The 16823-nt window shown below is 37.1% G+C and overlaps 1 protein-coding gene and 1 long non-coding RNA gene across 2 annotated transcripts; both read left to right on the forward strand.

Moving 5' to 3' along the window:
• The first annotated feature begins 1486 nt into the window (after positions 1-1486).
• Positions 1487-14524, forward strand: sh2d1ab (SH2 domain containing 1A duplicate b). Its single transcript, XM_082178481.1, has 4 exons — positions 1487-2027; positions 12837-13027; positions 13229-13292; positions 14043-14524. Exons 1-4 carry the CDS (start codon positions 1947-1949, stop codon positions 14166-14168), a joined length of 462 nt encoding a protein of 153 aa, XP_082034607.1. The 5' UTR covers positions 1487-1946; the 3' UTR covers positions 14169-14524.
• On the forward strand, positions 4587-7278 carry LOC309505174. The gene is made up of 2 exons (XR_014208352.1): positions 4587-6163; positions 6220-7278. It is a non-coding gene; the product is annotated as an uncharacterized lncRNA (long non-coding RNA).
• Positions 14525-16823: the final 2299 nt, after the last annotated feature.

Here is a 16823-nt window from a genome sequence, read left to right on the forward strand (position 1 = left end):
GCCTGCCGCGATGAAGGAGCCAGAGCAAGGAACTGAACCCACCATCGCTCCGGAGAATGAGTCCCCCATGTAGCAAATTAGCTCAAAAGATGTATATAATTAATTTTAACGGATTATAATTAATTATACATATCTGAATTATTTTTAGAATTGACTGTAGCAGAATTAATAGTACAATTATTTAATCAGTTCATCCAATGAACAGAAAGCATAATCAATTATTAATTCTAGGAAATATATTATCTTCCTGGCCAAGAAAGAATAACCTTTTCCAACTAAAGTAAATAAAGTACTAGCAGGGTAATAGCATAGGTATCGCTAGATCAAGATGATCAAGTGACTTCAATATTTTTGTGAGTGGCAAACACAGAGACAATAAAGCGTGGATATAATGGTTTAATAAACTAAACTATGGTAGGCTACACACACAACTAAACTAAGCAAAGATTGTATACAGAATCAAGAAAGTAAAGAAAAGAGAATGGCAAGATTACAATCAGTTAACCACAACCTACGAGAAACATCTGAGAATCACGGGCACCTTAAAGGGGCACAATAACTTAGAAACGCATCTAAAGGCTGCGAACGGGTACTTGCATTGACTTCGGTTGCTGAACAAGTCCAGATGCAGGAGATTCTTGATGATTTCGCCTGGAGTGCGCTGAAGCGTTTGTTTGGGTTCTTGGTGTGGTCCACGTTGAATCCAAAGAAATTAACTTGGTCCACGTTTAATCCAAAGAAGTTAATTTGAAGATGAAGTTGCCGAAAGGAGACAGGAAAATATTGTCTCAGAGATTGAGCAAAGATCAACTAATCAGACACTATTAAAGGTCATATCAGTTTACACCCATTTGGTGAGGTGACCAATCAAAGATGACCGGGAGAAAGTCTTTGTTCTATCTTATCCTCATTTGCATGTTCATGGTGGCATGGAGAATATGTGCAGTCTTTACACAAAAGTATGGTAAAAATATTTATGATGCAATTTATCATAAAATGTTGTACACCATTGATTATAAAATCAAAAGAGGATTCTTTTGATACCAAGAATAAGGGGATTTGAAGACGTTAAAGCAGTGATACATCATCTTTGGATATCAACATTTGATTTTACTCTCACATAACCAAAGAATCATAACTAGGCTAATAAAACATAGGGACATGCATAAAACACAGGAGAATACTATAAACATTTGGGAAAGTCTGAAGTAGACTCGATTTTTGTCGCTCTCTTTTGCAGCACTTTAGACACGATCGGTCCTTTGCGCTTAAAGAAGATTAAGGAAAATAATCTGATGCCATGATATAACGAGCACACTCACACCCTCAGGAGAACAACCACAGCAGGAAGAAAACAAAACTAAAGGTATTTCACATTTCGTAGAAGGACAGTGTTACTGCATACAGAAAGGCTTTTAAAAACGGTTAGATCTGCTTTCTTTTTGACTCTCTTAGAAGAGAACAAATACAACCCTAGGTATTTATTCGATACAGAGGCTATATAAACGAGAAATATAACTTCCAAACAGCCCAGCAGTAATGACTTTTGAATTCCTTTACTTGCAAAATTGATACTATTAAAGAGAAAATTATAACCATGCAACTAGGGTTGTAGTGGTATACCTGTATGACGGTATATCACGGTGTGAACACGTATACAATTATATCGTGCACATTTGCTTATCTACGGTATTGGGGAAAAAACAGACTAAGAACCTCACCTGTGCATACGCAGCGTCTTTCCACTTGGCTGCTTAGACTCTCAACTTGCTCTACCCACACACATACAGTGGAGAAAATGTCAGAGACAGATGTTATCTCTATTTTCTATCCCCCATCGAAAAAGAAGTTAAAATTTGCAGTATGGGAATACTTTGGATATCGGAAAAAACGGATGCGTGGTTGTCCTCGACTCCTCAAGGATAGATATAACCAGTTTGCAGAAAATGTGGACACAAAGTGCCTACAAAAGGAGGAAATACATTGTGCATGTTCGGTCTGAACACCATCCCGTTGTGCATAGGAAGGTATGTCCTGTTTATAACTTAAAGCCATATGATTTGCGTGATGCAGAGTGAATCTTTGAATCCAGTCATGAAAATGTAATTGACATATGTCACATAAAATGCGCTAATTCATGGATGGGTGAATAAATCTAAAGTAGAGCTGCAATCAAAACGTAATATGGTCTAATGTCTTTGAATATTAAAGCGCAAAAAGACTGCTATATATATAATTGGCTTGATCTGCGCATCTCTGTAAATGAGCTGGGCCGTTTCATTTACATACTCAAGTACACATAACGCTCATTGTTTTTTCAGCATCTGCCATCTCACAATATGAAGACATGAATACATGAACATCTTCAGAGCTACTAAGAGAGAAAGCTTAATAAACATTTCGTCATTTCATTTGAGAATCCAGTCTAAAGCTCAATGGTCACTACACACGTCAAAATAAAACTTGAAGAAATTATGACAGAAATATATTACTTTTGTACAATAGAATGTTCTTCTCAAAATAATACTAATAAAATATCAATACAAATTATTTAAGGAATAGTATTACTTGTCCATGCTTTAGTTTAGTAAACCTCTGTTGTACTGCACTTTGCCAAAACATAAAAGGATGGAAGTTGTAAAACATTAATTGAATTGTTAAAGCTGCAGTCCGTAGTTTTTCCTCTTTGTTCGAAATCTGCAATTGCAGTTATTTGCGGAATTATCAACTTTACGTGGGTTGTACATCGGTATGAGACAGCGCGGATGAATCCAATGTTTTGAGGAGAGTGTGCGGCTGTCAATCACCACGCCGGTGTGGATACGGGCATTCAGAATCACAGAATATACTTTTTGAAAGTATGACCAATATTAGAATTTTCAACGGAAAATGACGTCTGAACAAGTAAGTAACATCCACTTTTGTTCTGATCAACTAAGGGGAAAAAAGCATTGCAGTAAATCGCGCTGATTAAATCTAACGATCGCTTATCATATCATGTCAAACCGTGCAAATCATAGAAGAGAAGTTATTTTGTACAAACAAATAACAATCATGAAATAAACGGTGTATGAACGGAATCCCTGTTATGCATAAACGTGTTATAATATAACATAATATAAACATCTTACGTCAGGAAAATTTTCACTTTACCGATCTGATTCAGATCCAATACTTGACAACGGAGGAGGCGGGTTTGATTTTCTTGGAGTAGAGGTGAATTGGTCCCTCTCATAGCTAGCACAAAATAATTCATATTTACCATAATAGCAAAACAAGAAAGACACAACAAAGGAAACTCCGTAACTGTGTAAATTAAGCGAACAAGTGCTCTACTGTTACGTAATTAAACTATTGAAATGTCGTACATGTCTAGCAAAAAACAGCCGTCTCTGCGTCCGTTTTGAACCCCTTTAAAACACTGAGTTCACGCCATCTTTCAAAAGCCCTGCCGATGTTTATCCTTGTTTTCGCATGGGCCCGGTTGCAGTCTCTTTTTTTCTCTAGCCGCCCACTCCGAAGTCCGAAGTCTTTTGGGTTTTACAACTGGTGAATCTCCAGTTGGCACTGGTGATTGTCGTTTGAAACATTCTGGATCCGCTATAAGTTTAATTATTTCAAGTGCTGTGAGAAAAGGTTAAAAATCTACACCTCGAACATCCTCACACGCAATATAGCCTACTTGCCGAGACTCCTTCTTTATGTGGACAGATGTGACGTAATGACGCAAAGACATGCTTGAATTTCCCACGGAAATCCACCAGTACCACTGGAATTAAAATCATTATTAAAAGCTAACCGATTTGAATCGAGCTAAGGCAAGCAGATAGTTTTGAACACTGGCTGGTTATGTTTTTTGTTTTTTTGGATAATTTTTAACACAAAAAACTTACGGACTGCAGCTTTAAAGTTGTATGCATTAATTTTATCAACACCATTTTTAATAATACATTTTTTTCCACTTTTTTTAATTAAATCACTTAATTTAACTGAATTTCTGAATATTACTCTTAAAAAGTTTAATACTGTCACAATTTGGTTTTGTTTCATGTCTGTCATGTGATCCCCTGTTCTAGTCATGTGATCCTGCCATGTGTTCTGTGTTGTCATGTTATCATTGGTTCATTGTTTACAGGTGTCTCTTGTCTAGTCATTAGTCTTGTGTATTTAAGCCCTCATGTGTGCCATGTGTCTTTGTCAAGTATTGTTACCTATAACCACTGTTTTTAAGTCTAAGTCCGGTTTTGTCTTGAGTTTCATGCCATGCCTTTTGTTTTGTTTGATCTTAATTTGAACTAAACTGCACTTCGGTTCTTTAAACGTACAGTATGTAATTTTTTTGACTGCGTCAGTTTGATGACGCAACATTTACTAAGAATTCTGGATCTTGTCGTCAACGTCAAGCCGACCGATCTATTAATGTTTATGGATGAGTAAATACATCTATGTTTTTATCATGACTGTGATATGAAGCAGGTCGGGATTGCTGAGAGACAGCTATCAGCTCCACATGCGGCGTCGTGGAATATGGACATTTCATTCTACCGAACTACACGCAAGTGCAGAATTACTACTCACAGGTCAGTTTATTAGACAAATTAAACTTGTGAGGTAACGCAGCACTGTTTCACTTGGTCTAACATTACACTATCACTCTAAACTGCATTTGAATGTGTTGAAATGTATCTTATTCTGTGTTAGTTTGTCTGTATGAGACTAGCAGTAAGCTAGATCAACATTAGAATAACATACAGATCATATTCTAACATTTTATCATTGTTGAACTATGTAACATTTATGTAAATGTGCTCAGCTGTTTAATAAAGTACATGTAGGAGCGGTCGAAGTCTCGGACGTGAAGCTCTCGGCATCTCGAAAACACCACGCTGATATTGATACTTGTTTTAGTTCTCGTTTTTTATCCAAAGTCTGCTTGCCATGGTCCATAATGTTTGAACGAAACAACAACAGCGTGCAAATAGACATTACGAACTACACAGTTGTCCACGTCTGTCGCCTTGGTTACTATCAGAGGGCTCTGGTTTCTATGGCAGTACGAGCGGAAACCATAGACTGTAAAAAAATATGGACGTAGTGTCTGTGACATCACCCGTAGGTTTCTGAAGAGCATTTTTGAAGCCTAAAGTGGGCGGAGCCGGCCGTCGCCATCTTGGCCTTGCGTCACTCCCGGATAACAGAAAATGGGCAAAGAGGCGGTGCGTGAGTGGAGCTGAGGAGCCTGGCTATCTGAAATCACGCCCACCTAGCTCGACATGATCGAGTTAGCTCAGGCTGGGGAGGTAATGCTATAACGTTATGCAACTGACAGTACCAAGTCTGCGCCTGCACAGGGCCTCGCGCTAAAGTGACAGTTGATGATGTAAAGCCAATTAAAAGTTCCTATTTTTGCCCTTCGAAATATTATAATAGTTAAAAGACATGGCTACAAGTGAGACTGTGTATCGTGATTCTGTACTATTCTGCTAGTTGAAAATGTATTATGCAGTAACTTAATATTACTCTGAGAGAGTGTGTGTGACAGTGATTTATGTGCATACATGTCAGTCACTCTTTTTTTATAGTCTATGGTCCGTCAGCGCGGCATCGCTCGTCAAGTTCGTAGAGAGCTTATTCAGTCCATTTTGAATTCTGATTTTGGCCGCCTCTCAAATGGGTCAAACCATAGATATATTACCTATGAAGTTCAAGCAAATGTGCTAGAAAATCCACGCTCATGCAAGGATGTGCATTTATTGCATGGACGGAGAAAGCACCGACACCTGCAGGATTTCACCTGACGGTACATAAACATATTATAATCTATCTGTTCCGTGAGAGCAGAACGAATGAGCCTTTATTGACGTTTTTAAATTTGAAAACTCCAAAAAGCAACGAAATTGTCAGACATCCATTAGTGCATGTTCACAGAGGAAAACAACTGAACTACAGCGCTGGTTGTTCTCTCGAACGATACTCGACGGAATCCTAAGCCGTGGGCGAAGTAATGGGTGTATTACATTGTATGAAATAATCCTGAAAAAAAGCACAAAACACTGCAGAGATGGCAAGTTCAGCAGCTAAAATTTGCTGAGGTGAAGTGACGGCTAGTAACAGCAGACAAACAGCTAGCATTGACATCAGCGGCAATCCACCTGTCACTCAAGTGGCCACACCCTTAATTATGCAGAACATTAAATATTAATCAACTAAATGGATGAGTTATAAAAAAATTCACCCCCCTCACAGTTGTTATGAAGGGCAAAATTAGCTGTATAGACCAAAGCCATATAGAGAACCAGGCTGTAAACATGTTTTTTTTCTGCTGTAAAGTTGGTAATTTTAACATTACAGATGTTACAGAGATACAGATTTGACTCACTTGTGCAGCCAGCCTCAAGCGGCCAGTCAATGAATTGCAGTTTAACTCCCTTCCGTGTTGGTTTCAGGGGGGTAATCGAGCTCTCGAATTCCGTACCACCCCCGGGGGCCTCCATTGGCCAACAAGCCATCACCTGCAGTTAGCATTCCATTGACTCCCATTCATTTTGGCGTCACTTTGACAGCGAATAACTTCACATCTGAGGCGTTTAAAGACTCCATTTGCCCATTGTTTATTTCTAAAGAAACACGGCAATGTATAAAAGGCTCCATTACCTTGTATCTTATGTTATGGCCCCGTAGAAACCGTTTTTGTAAAAAAAAAGGCTAACAATTGCGTCATAACCACGCAACTCTCTGGAAATTACCGTATAGACAGGAGGAGAAGATCGCAGTCAATCGGGGGGACGTGGTGGCATAAAGTCAAGGGAGAAGCCCATAGAGAGTCATAAAGTTTCTCCTGCTCCTATAGCTCATGGACAGCTCCTACTCACGCTCTCCGTCTCTGCAAGATTCGGAAGGGTATGATTCAGATTTAGCTTGGCACAGCTACTAGAAGACTTACAACTGTCAGACAGGCTGCTCACGTCACATCTACGTCGTCAAGCTCAGTTTGAGTCTGCGCAGGACGCTCGACCATCAGGAAGTGAGTGCTTCTAATTTGCTTCACTTTTCTCCGTTGAAACCTATGGGGTCGCTGTGTCCAGTTTATACTGTCTATGGTTGGTTTCAAGAGAGAGACGGGGAGGTTGCCGCTTGGCAGAAACCAGGGAGAACACGGATATGACGACATTGACGGCGACAAAACGGAAATAAAGAAACGTGACGTGTCTTCGAATTAAATTACAAATTTCTCCTGGTCTGAAAGTTGTTGGAAACAGTCGGGATAATGTAAGTACACAACTAAAAAAATATATATAGCTGCTAGTGATTTTTGCTATTTTTAAAGCAAAAAAGTTACATATTGTACCTTTAACCTTGCCTTCAGTGGACTGTCACGGTTGGTAGATCCACTGTCTCATTCTAGTCTCGTGTGTGTGTGTGTGTTTGTTTGTGTTTGTGTTTGTGTGTGTGTGTGTGTGTGTGTGTGTGTGGTGTGTCGTTATGCTGATTGTTTTATGTGGGCGTTACCGCTGATTATCAGTGATCAGCGGCAGCTGCGTGTAATCTCACCAGCCTATTTAATGCCCTGTCTTTCGTCTCATGTTTGTCAGATCGTTGTTTGAAGCTTCCCGTGTTCGTGCCTAGGGTGACCAGACGTCCCGAAAAATTCGGGACAGTCCCGAAATCTAAACTGTTGTCCCGAATCCCGAATCTGGCCCTAATTGTCCCGAAAATTATACTAAAGCAAAATCTTGAGTAGTTGAGTCATTCTATAATTAGGGGTACATGTCAGGTCCATGGACTCTATTATCATTTTTTTTTTAAATCATGAACATTTCACTTCAATCAATGATCACTTTTATATCAAGGGACATTTCTAATTCATTTAATACAAAAATCCAACAGATACCCATCTTTTATCTTGCAAAAATAGCATATTCTATACTGGAAGTTGCTGTTTTTGTGCTGTCCGATTTGGTAAATATGAGGTTTTGCTCTTCAGATTAGCTCTAGAATGCATGTTTCTGTATATATTTCTTATAAATATTGTCCAAAATAATCATTAACTTGTGAGAAAGGTGTTTAAAAAAATATTTTGCTCATGCATCTACATTAAATCACCCATTTTGTGTATGTCAGAGAAATCAGTGTCAACTGTGTTACTCCCTATAAAACCCCCTATAAATCAGCAATGATTTGTTCCAAAGTCACATGTCCAACATCACTGTGATGCAATTCCTTTTTTGGAGGGAAATGTGAAGACAGTGTGGTAAGTCATAACTTCTCCTCTTCAATATATTATCTATATTATTGTCTGCGCATAGAATAGATTCATTGACCGTCAACTGTGTTATCAACATGTTCTGGTCATGTTATATTTATAAATGTGTAGAGAAAGAATATAAAAACATAAGTTAATCAAGGTCATCTACTAACTAGTCCAAGGCCAGCATTTTGCACAAGGCCCTAAAATGGCCGAAATGTCAACCGTGTTACCCGTCAACTGTGTTACCTATCAACTGACAATGTTGACAATTCAGTTTCAATTTATGCTCACACTACATTATATGGAAATTACATTTACATTACACAAAATTACAAATTGCCTAAAACCATGATTTGCATTACAATGGATAAACTTAACTGATCTCATCACGGCCACACTTTCTATGAACTCAGTATCCATAACATAATATATTCACATTTGTCAAGGGTTATAAACCATTCAGAATTACTCATGATTGACTTAAACCTACATTTGTTGAATAAAAAGAAAGTTATCATCTTAAAGGAAGTTTTCTCTTTTCCTTCTAATGTGTCCTGTCAACGGTGTTACTTCTGTCAACTGTGTTACTTTCACTGTCAACTGTGTTAAGTGTGGTTTTTATGTCATAAATCTTTTAAATGTGAACTAAACCGTCAGAAAACTAGATAGGGATATCTCTGGAAATGGAAATCTTGGGTAAGGATGATGAATAATACTAAATTCAGCATACTGTGAATTTATGTTGAAGAAAAGTTTCATCCTTCATGACATCATCCCACAACGACCATTATGAAGCCCCCAATTCATATTTACAAATCAGTTAGACAGATAACCTCAAAAACTCTAGTGAATAGACTAAAAAACTTTCAAACAAATGTGTTATCAAACATGTGTTACTTCATTCATGTTTCATTTGACACAGCATTTGTCCGTAACACAGTTGACAAAATAATGAATCAAATGTTAATTTTCATTAACATATTTTTAAAAAATCATTAGAGCTTAAGCTTGCCAAATAACTAATTTAGCACATTAAGGGCATATATTATTTAACCACCTAGTTTATTGCTCAAAAAAGAATACTGATTTCCTGACTTTTTGGCTGACATGAAATGTACCCCTAAATATAGAATGACCCAGTTATTGTCTTATAAACATTAAAAACTGTCTGCGGAGGTTGAGGCCGGCGACACACTGGCTGCGTGGCGTGTCCGTTTTTATTTCGGCTCCCCTGTTAACAGGTTAGAGCTTGCACACTGCCTGCGTGAATCGTGCCTGTTCCTGTTTTCGTCGTGTTTCCTGTTCACCGGATACCGGATTGCTTCACTCCCGTTCTCATCATCTTCAGTCACCTCAGGATCGTCCTTCTCAGTCCCTGCGTCACGTCACGCTCTCCTGCTGTCTGTGTTCCTGGTCTGACCCTCTCTCTCGGAGTGACTGCCTGCCTACGCTGAGTTCTGCATATGCATCTGACTATTCTGAGTTTCCTGAGTGAACCATTGTTAATAAACATCATTGTACTTGCTATTGCTTCCGTCCTGTTTATCATTACATGGACTCATTGTTACAAATACACTTTTAATGATAAAATAAGTTGTCAATCTAATCCACAATCAATTTATTAAATGTAATTAGACGTGTTTTTGATTATTTAAATTTAATAATAAAACAAACGTTCAAGTTTGTTATAAAGCACCAAACAAACCTGTTTTCATCCATTTAACGGTCATTGGAACTGATAATAATAGTATAATAAGTATTGTTTGTTTAATACTATATATCATAGCCTATATATTTTATATATTTTATCTGCCTTTTTAGGTGCTGGTTCTTCCCTTTTTGCCCACCTCTCCTCTGCAAATATCACATTTTTCATTGGTCTCATTGGCTTTACCAGAATGTTCTCTGGAAATATGTGCTTACAAATGTGTCCCATGTACACTTCTCTTGAATGGAAGAATACAACTTATTTTAATTATTCATTTAAATGACCATAATTGTGTAGCCCACAAGAGGGCAATATTGATGTGTTACTGAAATTGACTAGTGTAAACTATTGCACTTAGCAGTAGCCATAAAACATCTGGAAAAGCACAGAGAAAATGTCATTATAATAACAGCTGCCATTACCAAGACATTACACACTTTTTAACTCCACCTAATTGCATCCAATGGAGAAATAGAGGCATTATGTACTTAAATCATCTTAAAATATACAGCTATGTTAAATTTACAGATATTTAGGCAAATGCCAATACTAATATTATCAACAAATCAAAATTTGAGACAACAGAACAACCACAACAAGCCTCAGAATCAACAAGATTAGAATGTCAGTAAAAATACCTTCTACACAGTAAATACTGTAGTATCATCCACAGAGTCACACACAAACTCACTGCCAGTAAATCAATACAGAGAAGATCTCTTGATAACAGACAATGACTTCTGGAAAATAGTCTGCAAAACACTTCCGGTATGCGTAAAATCGCAAACACAACTAGTATAAAATCATATACAGAACAAACAAGGCAAAGAGTTAAAAGGTTAGTTCACCCAAAAATGACATGTCATTATTTACTCACCCTCATGTCATTGCAAACTCGTAAGACTTTCGTTCATCTTCGGAACACAAATGAAGATCTTTTTAATGAAATCTGGGAGCTTTATATTCCTCCATATGCAACTGATATTTTGGTGCTTCAAAAAGTTCATAACGAGATCATAAAACTAATCCATATGAATAGAGTGGTTTAGTCTACATTTTCTGAAGAGACTCAATTACTTTATATGATGAACAGATTTAATTTAGGCTTTTATTCACATCTAAACATTGATAAGCAAACATAAACAGAAGCTCAACCAAACCTGCTTGACAACCGAAGAACAAAACTCTTACATCATGCGTTCGGTCAGAGGACACACTTCCACCAGAACTAGACACGCGTACGGCCATTACCAGAAGCCAGTGATTATAGTTAATAAAGTTAGAAATATGGATATTTTTCTTACAAAAATGCATTGCTTCGCTTCAGAAGGCCGTATTTTTTTTATATAATTCCGATTGTGTTTGGCTGAAAGAATAAAGTCATATACACCTAGGATGGCTTTAGGATGAGTAATTTATGGGATAATTTTCATTTTTCGGGTGAATTAACCCTTTTAAAGGAGTAGTTCACTTTAAAATGAAAATTAGCCCATGATTTACTCCTCCTCAAGCCATCCTAGGAGTATATGACTTTCTTCGTTCAGACGAATACAATCTGACTTATATTAATAAACACCCTGACGCTTCAGAGCTTTATAATGGCAGTGGATTGCAACCATCAGATTGAAGCTCAAAAAAGTGCATCCATCTATTATAAAGGAACTCTACACGGCTCCGGGGGGTTTATAAAGGCATTCAGAAGCAAAGCGATGAGTTTGTGTAAGAAATATATTGTATTCGTCTGAAAGAAGAAAGTCATATACACCTAAGATGGATCTTTCTTCTGCTGAATATTACTTCTTGCACAGTCATTGAGTTGCTTGTCATACTCGCACAGGGATCTTGTTCAATGTGTCCTCTTTTTTATCATAATAACAGCAGGGGCCAAATCTATGCAACATGCAGCATCGACCCTGTGTATTAATACTTTATGGACAACAGGCACCGATTTGCGGTGGCATCGACCAGCCTCCGAAGAACCTCTCTTTCTTAATAAACTTCCCCTTTTAGCCCAAAATAATACATTTCAATAACATCTCCACAGTGTTTTTACTCTCAGTGTATATTCCACATTCTCTGATTTATTGACCTGTTAACTCATTTACATTTCCACATCAGTTCAATAATAAAAAAAAAAGTCTTCAAATGAAATAATTAGTCTAAAATTGTCTTTTTCACTATGCAGATCTATTTCTTTGTATGTATACTTCAAAAACATTCAGCTAAAGATACATGCACTACAAAAAAAGAAACGAAAAAAAGAAGGTACAAACACGCAGAGACAGGATGTAGTGGTGACAGGGATGTTCTGTGACAGCAGTCTGTACTGGATAAAGAAGCATTTTTCCACCTTGCTCTCAAACATGCTACAAGAAACTTCAACATAAAACATAGAATTGTTGTTATTTTCTTTGTTGTTGTTGTTGTTGTTTACAGAGTCTAAATTGTGACCTATTTTATTACTGAAAACCACTCTAATAGACCTTTGCACAGTCTGAGGTAATTACAGCGTGAAAGCAGCTTGAAAATAAATAGAATTGTAATGATTTATTGTGTGGACATACTGTGTGAAACAGAAAGGGCTCTTTGAATTCTGTTTTGCACCATTCTGTAATAATGCCATTGTCTGATGGCAGTGTGTGTTAAATATGAACAATTTCAAAAACAAAAAAGAATGACACCATTGTGCAGCACTAATTTGTAAAGTATAATTTCAGCAGTACATCCAGATATATGCATGGCAGTTGAACTCTAGGTGAACTGAAATTACCATTTACTAATGTTCCGCTGGCATTTTGCATGCATTTGCTATTGTTGCAGAAATTGTCTTATTTTTTGAAGAGCTTATTTCCTGCCTTGTGTCATCATTTCCTGCCCAAGGGACAAATATCACTTGCTGGTAGTGATTGCCTGAGAAACAATGCATGCAGCACAATGGAATCGCTCTCTGTTTATCATGGGGCCATCAATCGAGAAACGTGTGAGATGCGTCTGTGTGAAGCGGGCAAAGATGGGAGCTATTTAATTCGAGACAGTGAGAGCGTTCCTGGGGCCTACTGCCTCTGTGTCCTGTAAGTCCTCAAGAAATCTCAGCATTTTCTGGAGCTTTAAGCTCATTTCAAGCTTCGTGTCACTCGAGTTGACGCAAAATTTCACAATTACAAATTGTTAAGTCAAAATTTTTATTTTAACTGCACATGTACAATTTCAAACGGGCAAGTTCTATTTATTGGCTTTTGCTTTTATTAATCTGTGATCTCTCACACTGCCAGGTGTAAAGGTTTTGTCTACACGTACCGGCTCCAGAAAGACACAGCGGGCTCCTGGGCGGCTGAGGTGAGAATCTTGAACTCAAGAACAAAATGAAAGACACAACACAAAAGCAAACCTCATATGCATCATCAGATATTATTATTGAATATGATTAGCTTTAAAAATACTCTAGCTTTGTATCTTACAATTGTCTAAATTTGTGACAGTTAGCCCGATAAATAGAACTCCTTCATTGCTGTTCATTTAGATTTTCTTTTTGTATTTCAACCACAGCTACATTTAATTAGAGGTTTTTTTTTGGGTTTTTTTGTTGTTTTTTTGACAACTAAATTATGATGAGTGCTGGAGACACAAACTGGCTGATTTTCCAATGAAAAGTAAACATTTAAAAATAGATTCTTCGGCGTTACACATATCTATCATGTGTAACTAGAAATTGTGTAAATCTGTCAGTGGTAATTTATGAGGATAACATTACAAAACTGTGTGTTTCCTGAGAATGACTCAAATGTTCAGCTGTGGAAAGGTATTGTTTGGCTGGGCTGAGATTTAAGTGATTTTACAGAGAAAAATCTCTCCGCTCTAACATCTATAAAGCCAACATCTCATTTTGAGACTGCGTGACATTATGGCTATAAGAAATATGGGTGCTCACATGTATACACGTATACACATGTATATTTGGACTATTTCTGATTTACAGATTTGAGTTGATCTGCCCTAGTTCACGGGTCCTTGCAAATAAATTATACTGATATTGTTGTTGTTATTGCTGTTGTTTGTTTGTTTATTTATTCGTTTGTTTTTTGACAGACAGCACCGGGTCAGACTAAACGCTTGTTCCGAAAAGTCAAGAATTTGATAAGTGCCTTTGAGAAACCAGACCAGGGCATCGCTATTCCTCTCCTCTATCCCGTAACTGCCCAGAAGTTCTGCTAGAATATTCCTCATCACCATCCTAACACCAACTAAACAATCTACAAGCATCTTTATGCTGTTTCATAATAATGTGGATTTGTACATATAGTAAAAGGATTTGTATAAAAGAAAGAGAATTTCTTGTGAAATTGTGAAAGCTTACTCTCAAATGTATTTAATACTGTGACCGATGGTCAACAAATATCTGGGTTTTTTTAATCCTACTTAATCCGTTACTCCTTTCCCAAATATGTGTGTGTTTTTTTAGATTATTATCATACATATGTATACATGCTGATTATTTACTTCATCTCAGTGATTCCTAAAGTATCATTTGAATTTGAATAGATAACTGAATAAAAACTGGGAAAAAAATGTGTTGTGTGTCTGGTGACTTTTAATAAATCACACATTATGAGTTAATAATACTTGATTTGACTTGGACTATTTCTATTTAATAATAATAATTAGTAATTTAATAATAATAAATCATTCTATTTCAAATGTTTAATAAAACAGAAAATGTTAAATAAACTTATTTTTTTCTTTGTGCCGAAATAATATTTTTCTGTAGAAAAGTTTCATCATTTGTGTGTTAATTGAGCTTGACATTTTTGATTAATTATTACAACAAATTTAGAAACAGGATGTCTTTTGTGAAGACTTATTCGGGTACACTTTATTGTCCTTGCTACACGCTACATGCACATTACATGCAACTAACCCTAAACCAAACCTTAACCCTATAATAAGTACATTAAGTTAATTATTATTTCTCAGTACTTTACTTGTATAATTACACTGTAACACAAATACCTTAAAATAAAGTGTGACCTCTTTTTCCAACAAACTCTTACCTAATCTAATTTTTTTTTTATGAAGTGAATGTTGAAACGCTCTGTGTCTGCCAAGTGCCTACAATTCTTTCAACGCATTGCATGTTGCCAATAATGAATAAAGGGATGGTTCAGCCGAACAGTGTCTGTGCCACGAGCGGGACCCTGGGGGGATTCCAACACCCAGTAATCGTAAATGGCCAGACACATTGTGTGCTCGGGACTGACCCTTCGCCCATGAAATCTGCCATTATTCACTCATGTCACTCCAAACCTGTGTCATTTTGTCTTTCTGCAGAACGCAAAAGAAGATATTTTGAAGAACTTCTGGGTCCAAATAACATTAGACCCCATAAAAGTATCTCACGAAGATATAAATATCTTATTTTGAGTCAAACTGAAGAAAGAAATTCATACGAGTTCGGAACAACACGAGGGAGAGTAAATCATGACAGAATTTTCAGTTTTGGACGAAGTCATTTTCCAGCTTGAAGAAAGTAATTTGTGTGACTTCCATCGATGTTGAAGAGCAGCGTGGAGGACAGCGGCTGAGTCCACACCAGAGAACTGAGAGCACAGGGTGAAAAATGAGAGATGTCTTAGGCACTATCGGGGGTGTTTCCTCCATAGAGGCAAGGGAGGCAGTGCTTCCACACAAAAAAGAGGATGAGAAAATAATCCATAATCCATAAAAATAAAACAACACAAATATTACAAAATGTGACATTAAAAAGTGTATAAATCACTTGTTTTTCTAAAGTAACACTGTTCAACAGCAACACCCGCAGGTAAAGTTACAGCGGGACGCCGCGTCTCTCGTGCCTCCCCTGAGCCCATTGAGTTTTAACATGAAGTTTTGAGATTTGGTGGGGGGTAGTTGAGAATGAATGGGGGAAATTCACATGAGAGGAGGCAATACCTCCATCGCGCTATGATTGGATGTGATTGGTTATCATTGGCTATGAATGAACAAAATTATTGTGTTAATGGGAAAACGTATTAAAAAGTAAGTAAAAAGCTCAGCCACTTAGATATCACGCTTTGTCACATCAAAATCAAACTTGAAATGGCCTGAAAACATGATGACTGTGGGAGTTTTTACTGAGCAATCAGCTTGGGGAAATTAAAGGTACATCTTCGTGTCTGTGACCAATGTTTACAGAACATGATAACTGATGATGTGAAAAAAAAATGAAATAATAATAATAACAACCATTTTAGGTAACACTTTATAATAACATTCAGTTGTAAGTCATTTATAAGTGGTTAGTTAATGATGAACTAATCATTCACAGAACATTCATAAATGATTAGCAGGAGATATAAACATTTTATGTATGTTTTGTAAATTTCGTTACAAGTCATTTACAAGTGATTAGTAAATGATTAACTAATCATTTACAAAACATGACTATGCGTCTCATAAATGTTTAATAAATTATGTTGTTTTTTTTGTATGTATGTAGCAATTAGAGGGTGCAGAAAGTGTTGTAAATGCCTTGTATACACGTACAGATCATTTGTAACAGTGTTCAACACAATGATGTGTAAACGCATGAATAAATCATTTACAACACTTTCTGCATCCCCTAATCTAAAGTGTAAACTATTCATCACTTGTAAATGTGTTACACATCATTTGTAAATAGCATTCGTAGATCTTAAGGCCAATTTATACTTCTGCGTCGAGTGTACGCCGTAGTGTACGTCGTAGGCTACGCACGTAGGCGACGCCGTCGTGAGCATTTATACTTCTGCGAATGTCTGTGTTGCTCTGCAGTTACACCGCCGAAACGCTAGTTAGCGCGGGTGGGTTTTAATGTTCCAGTTCCACTGTGTT

The sequence above is a fragment of the Leuciscus leuciscus genome (assembly GCF_965113295.1).
Source record: "Leuciscus leuciscus genome assembly, chromosome: 8".
Lineage (NCBI taxonomy): Eukaryota > Metazoa > Chordata > Actinopteri > Cypriniformes > Leuciscidae > Leuciscus > Leuciscus leuciscus.

Bases quoted from the DNA above. Each gene is read 5' to 3' on its own strand.
- sh2d1ab (XM_082178481.1), top strand. From the start codon at position 1,947: ATGTGGACACAAAGTGCCTACAAAAGGAGGAAATACATTGTGCATGTT. The intron at 2,028-12,836 runs GTATGTCCTGTT...TTCCTGCCCAAG, and splicing joins ATCCCGTTGTGCATAGGAAG to GGACAAATATCACTTGCTGG. The intron at 13,028-13,228 runs GTAAGTCCTCAA...TCACACTGCCAG, and splicing joins GCCTACTGCCTCTGTGTCCT to GTGTAAAGGTTTTGTCTACA.